Source organism: Adiantum capillus-veneris, chromosome 21, assembly GCF_014529385.1.
Source record: "Adiantum capillus-veneris isolate H3 chromosome 21, ASM1452938v2, whole genome shotgun sequence".
NCBI lineage: Eukaryota > Viridiplantae > Streptophyta > Polypodiopsida > Polypodiales > Pteridaceae > Adiantum > Adiantum capillus-veneris.
In genome coordinates, this window is record NC_140951.1 from 100,174,044 (window position 1) to 100,180,073 (window position 6,030).

The window sequence follows — 6,030 nt, forward strand, 5'->3', positions numbered from 1 at the left end:
ACGCGATATTTACAAAATCTTCTTCGCTTTGGGGAGATGGAGAGAGAGAGAGAGAGAGAGAGAGAGAAGAGAGAGGAGAGAGGAGAGAGGAGGAGAGAGAGGAGAGAGAGAGAGAGAGAGGAGAGAGAGAGAGAGAGAGAGAGAGAGAGAGAGAGAGAGAGAGAGTAACTAATGGTGCGTTCTCTAAGGAGAATCCATGTGTGCAGGGTGTGTGCGTAGTGACCCTTGGAGCCAATGTGCGTGCTTGATTCACTCAAGTGTTGGCTGCTGTGTTGTTTGCTTGGGCTGTGTGACTGTCTGTCCCTAAGAGTGACCTCTCAATGTGCTTTTATAGATGTAGGATGCTTTATTTTAGTTTAAACTAATTGGGTTTAAAATTCTAATTTAGAGAGACAAAGCCAGCAGCCGGCGGGCCCCAGACGGTTGACCACTGCTCTGTCTTGGGCGGAATAAGAAAAAAGTTTTCTCCTAGGTGGGCCTTTGTGACCATCACCTAGAGAGAGGTGGAATATACAAATGGGATTTTTTTACAATTTTGGCTTCTGGAAAGAGAAAATGAACTATTCTATGATTATTACCAGAAAAGTGCATCGTAGACCAAAGCGTTGGTGAAATGGGAGCTCCCCGGGCGTGTTGGTGAAGTGCGGGTTGATTTCGGTGCCTGCAGGGGCATGCCTTCGGCGTAAATCTTCATTTTGACGTTGGTTTTGCGTGCTTTTGGTGTCGCGTCTCTTCTTGTGTTGGCGTCTGATTTTTTTCTTCTTTGTTGTTGTGCTTGTGGCATGGGTGTATGTGTATGTGCGAGTGTGTGCGTAATCATGTGAGTGCTTCTATGTGTATGTGTGCATAGGCGTGTGTGTGTTTCTGTGTGTGTATGTGTATGTGTTTGTGTGTGTGTGAATGTAAATGTGTGCGTAGGCGTGAGAGTGTGTGTGTGAGAGAGAGATCGAGTGTATGTGTATGTGGGTGTGACAGAGAGTGTGTGTGAGTACTTGTGTGTGCGAGAGAGAGTGAAAGTGAGAGAGAGTAAAAGACTAAGAGAGGGAAGGTGAGAGAACGAGAGAGAGGGAGAGAGAGAGATAGAGAGAGAGAGAGAGCGGGTGAGTGAAGGGGGAGGCTGGCGGTAGAGAGAGAGTGAGAGATGGCGAGATGGAGGGTGAGAGAGCGAGAAGAGAAAGAGGGAGAGAGAGGGCGCTTCCCTCTCTCCCTTGTTTCTGCAGGTTAACGAGGGGGGGGGGGGGAGGGGGGGCAGCAAGTCCCCCCTCTTGTTGTCTTCTCTCTCTCTCCCTCCAATAATGGAGGGAAGAAGGTGGGGAGGGGGGGGGGGGGGGGGGGGGGGGGGGGGGGGGGGGTAGCATGTGGGTAGGGGGTGGGGGTGTAGGGTGTAGGGGCGGCTGAGTGGAGCTGGGAGTGGGGGGGGGAGAGAGAGAGACCCCCCACCCTTTCTCTCTGCCGACAGAGAGAGGGGGCGGGGGGTAGGGGTGTGTGAGGGGGGGTGAGTGCAGCGCGTGGGGGGGGGGTCCATCCCCCCACGCGCTGTTGTGCATGGGTCAAGGGGGGATGGAGGCGACGGAGGTGGGGGGCGACAGGCCCACCACCTTCAGGCCTTCTTTTTTTATAACATTTTTTATAAAATTAGCCCCCCTTGGGGAGGGTTCCCACGGTGGAAGGCCCGGGGGGGGGGGGGAAGAGATGAAGGGCCATCATGATATGGATGATCCTTCGTCTGTCCTCTGAGTCTTGTGTGCTTCCGATCATGTGAATCGTCATTTAGTTATGTGAAGGTCTTGTACCGATTTTCTAATATAAAGAGGTGCTCATCCAAAGGGAAGGCACGTTCATGCTAGTCTGATCTTGTGTACTTTACTTTAATATAAAATTTGATAGGTTTTGGTAAAGAAATTTAAAAATGACTTGCTTTATGACCAACTAGCATAAAGACATATAGGAACAATATTAAAGTTATCAAACTACATAACACAATTTTTCTTGTGTTGATCACAAATTTCTTCTCGAGTTAAAGTTATTGATTTATCAAATATTCATAGCATTTGGCCCACCACATAATGATTGGAAAGCATATTATTTGGACACAAATACTATGATTTGGAATCATAGCGTTTGGCACATTGCATAATGGTTTGAATGTAAATTATTTGGAAATAAATATTATGATTTGGAATCATGAGAAGAATATTTAAAAGAACCTTGTGGTTATATTCAAAAAGGGCAAGGGAATAGAGTATGTAGGTTGAAAAAAGACTTTGTATGCTTTAAAGCAAGACCCTGGTGCATGGTATGAGAAGATACATGTGTGTTTAACTACACATAGTTTTTAAAAATTCTAGCAACTTGTATATCAAGTGCATGGTCGATGCGCTTTAATTCATTGCAATCTATATCAACTAGTATGCCTTGATTGCCAAGCTTTGGAGGACAAGGCATGAAGTTGGAGAAGGCATAAAGTTGGAGAGTGCCAGAATGAGTTATTGAGAAGCAAGAGCAAGGAATACTATTATTTTGTGCTGAAGGCAAGGTGCAGCATTTGTACATGTATAAATTTTTTTGTAAAATATATAAGTTGTTGCTACATGATTGTTTCTTATTAGCTGATCATTTTTTGTAGAAGAATTAGACATGGGGTTGCTAGAATGGATTGTTTGTTTCTCTTGGTGTTATTGCAATACATTTAGGTAATGTGGACGGACTAGTATGTTGATCAGCCATTGAGCTATAGTACATGTAGTGGTTGAATCCTAAAATTTGAAAGCTGAATGATGTTCTTGTAGAGGAAAGCAAGAACATGAGCTAAACACAATATGACATCAGGGAAAAAGAATTGCAGAACATAACCTGAACAAAACATAACTTAAAGAAAGTGTCACAGATAATAGAGCACCATAACATAAAAATTATCACAGATATTAGAGGAGAAGACTCTTGAGAAGTAATTGAATACAGAAGAGAAAACTGAACGAGACTTGCTACCTTACATCAAAGACTAAGTTTCATTGCACGCTATATTTTTCTATGGTGTTTTAAATTATAGTATTTCTTGCAGTTTGGAGGATGTCCCTTCAAATTATTGTATCCTTTGGTGGATGTTGCATCTTGAGTAATTATCTCTTGTGCTTCCAATGCAATAGCAGTGTTTCTATCGTGTGTATTGTGCAATACATGAAACTCAAAGTTTTGACAAAATGGGGGAAATGACAACACATCATGTTTCATCCGTTTTGGTGGATTTGTCATGTGTGCTCTTTTCCTAGCTCAGATGTCATGCCTATGTAAACACGGTTATTGATTTTGCACCTAATAGAGTAAACTATGAAGCTCTCTTCGTCTGTCGTTGTCTTTTGGGAGTTGGAGCAGTGTCGGAACGTGTTGCTTCTTCTTGTGAAGTTGTTATGTTGTTGGGGATCTCCTTGTTGGTTTCGTTGTCGATGTCCTGCACTGAAGTGACGTGCTCAATTAGTATGCAAGCAGATAATAATCAGATAATTATATTCTATAAGAGGTGCATATGGTTACCATGTAGTGGTTCAAGCTTTCGAAATGGATCGGTTGTCTCACCGAACTGGCCATCAAAAAGGTCTCTATTAAAATGCCATATGAATTTCTCATCAGTTAAGATTGCTCTCTCGTTCCCTTTGAATTCGTTCCCAAACTCTTTGACCATGTTGGAAAGTGCCTGGCTTGTTGTATTCTTGTCGAGAACGACCATTTTGTCGAGGGAAATTTTGTAACCGTATTGCAGCATCTCGATTGCATAGGTGGTGATTCCAGCAGTCTTTGTGTTCAGTATCTCTTGGGATTCTGTGTCTAGCAATAGTTTGTTTGACTCATCAAAGTCAATGCCCAACGATAGCAGTATCTCTTTTTGTAACCTTGTAGAAAAAGAAGGTTACATGTTGTAGAAGCAACCAAATTTGTTAATTTTTAGTGTTTGCAATACAAGAATATGAAGAGGTCGAAGTACCTGTTGCCAACTTTAGCTCGTTATTTCTATATTCTTTGTTTCGATTGCTACATTTCTTGATGTATGAGTGGAGGAGTTGAGTCGTGCGGAACCCTTCAATGAATGCAGTCGGGGTCTCGCCAGCCATATTTTCCAGTCGCATTTGATTTAAAGATGGGTATACAGAATAATTGTTTTTTGGTTTTGAGGTAGCTGCAATGTTGATGAATTTATCAAATATCTGAATGATAGAGAAAGAGGAATATGATGGTTGAGTTTTCTACATATTGAATGGCATGAAATGTAGTTACAAAATAGATTAATTCAAGGAATGGTTACCTGATTGGTGTCCATGAGGAGGTGCTGGAGGTTGTTACTTGCTATGAAGGAAATCTGCAGTCAAGAAAACTGTCGTCAAAGAATTGACTGTGTAGTCCATGCACCTTACGAGATGAAAGACCGAAAGAGGTAGAGGACTTGTTTGTGAAAAAAAAGCGAGGAAATGTCTTTAAATAAGCGAGGAAATATCTAAAATCAAGCGAGGAAATGTCTGACCATTGGGGGAGTGTTCTACTGGCTGGCTAGAACATCCTTGGGGTTGGGATGTTCAATATTTTGAGATGGCGTCTTTCTGTCACACGAGAGAACATGACGTATGCCAATCTTGGGGGGAAAGCTTGTTTTATAATGAGGATGGCTTTCTTTGATATCATAGCTCCTTGAGATTTGTGTCCAGTGATTGCGTACGTGAGTGACAAAGGGAATGTGCTTTTGTGGAACCATTTGCAATTGATTGCTCTTGTAGCATGTTTAGTCCTTCGAGCTGTCATGGTGGTATTAGTGGAAAGTAGCATTACTTCTATAGCAGCAATTTGACCCGTACAGTCGTATGAATAGGAAAGTATACGACAAGTGGATCCATTCGCAGCACCCATAGCCAAGTTAATGTTTTTTGTAATCATACATCTAGCCCCAAATGCAGTATTGTCCATCTCATGGAATGCCTTGCCCTGGAGCCATTCCTGCAGCAATGGTTCATCAAGAGCATTGGTCTTCAATGGAATGGCAACAATATCAGATGCCGAGAAGGACTTTTGTAGAATCAAGTTGTTGTACTTATATACGTCCTCCCTATGAGTACATATCAGTGTAGTAGCATCATCGATTACTCGTAGGAGTTCATTTTCATTAATTACACATTGTGAAAGTGTTTCTGCTATCTGTTGTTCTGTAGGTTTCTTGACACTGATCGTATCCAAGAATTGGACATAAGCGGGGTCTGCAGCATGGCGAACTGAGAAGGTCATGTTGTGGGTAGTGGCTGCAACGATGTAAGCTGAGTTTTGTATGTTGAAAACATGGCATAATGGCTCCTGGTGATGGAAGACTGGAGGAAGTTGCGCCAAATCCCCAAAAAGCAAGATGAGCTTCTGACTGAATGTGTCAAGAAGTGTTCCGTTGTTGATGTTAACTATCTGGCGAATGACCATATTGAAGATTGTACTCGTTAACATTGACATCTCGTCTATAATAATGACGTTGGCACTATGTATAGCAACAAATCTTTCATCTGTGGGATGAATTGCTTGTGGGAATTGATGTTTGGAACAAGGAATCCTGAATTGATAGTGGACTATAGTTGCAAGGCTGCTAAGGCAAGCAGCCGCTGCTCCCATTGATGCAGTCAGGATAACGGACTTTTTTTTTTTTATGAAGCTTGAGGTGAAGAATTTTATGAGGAATGTTTTTCCACATCCTGGAATGCCTGTAATGACATGGAGGCCATTACTAAGGCCTGATATACGATCGAAGATTTCTTGTTGTTGAGAGGTTAGAACTGCATTGTTGGTCTCAGCGAACTCTTGTAGTAGCTTCAACATTCTAGCACGACTTTGACATACTCCTGGTTCAACTATGTCATTCACTGTACAAGTGAGTGGATCTTCACGATTGAGGATGAACTTTTGTTTTATGAGATTTAAAGTGTGTCCTAAATTTTCAGAGACGAGCATATTGCGTTGGGTGTGCTCATTTATGTACATCTCCAAGTCTTCATCATCAAGAATCATCCG

The 6,030-nt window shown here is 42.4% G+C and overlaps 1 protein-coding gene across 1 annotated transcript; it reads right to left on the bottom strand.

Annotated features, from left to right (window-relative positions):
• Positions 1-3,325: 3,325 nt before the first annotated feature.
• On the bottom strand, positions 3,326-5,448 carry LOC147431419 (uncharacterized). Its single transcript, XM_086494391.1, has 5 exons — positions 4,816-5,448; positions 4,298-4,351; positions 3,980-4,238; positions 3,532-3,888; positions 3,326-3,453 (listed from the first exon to the last, which is right to left on the bottom strand). Exons 1-5 carry the CDS (start codon positions 5,446-5,448, stop codon positions 3,326-3,328), a joined length of 1,431 nt encoding a protein of 476 aa, XP_086350517.1.
• Positions 5,449-6,030: the final 582 nt, after the last annotated feature.

Coding starts and splice junctions, on each gene's coding strand:
- LOC147431419 (XM_086494391.1), bottom strand. CDS start 5,448: ATGGTCATTCGCCAGATAGTTAACATCAACAACGGAACACTTCTTGAC. Junction 4,352..4,815: donor GTCAAATTGCTGCTATAGAA/GTAATGCTACTT, acceptor TCTTGACTGCAG/ATTTCCTTCATAGCAAGTAA. Junction 4,239..4,297: donor TCCTCATGGACACCAATCAG/GTAACCATTCCT, acceptor TTCAATATGTAG/AAAACTCAACCATCATATTC.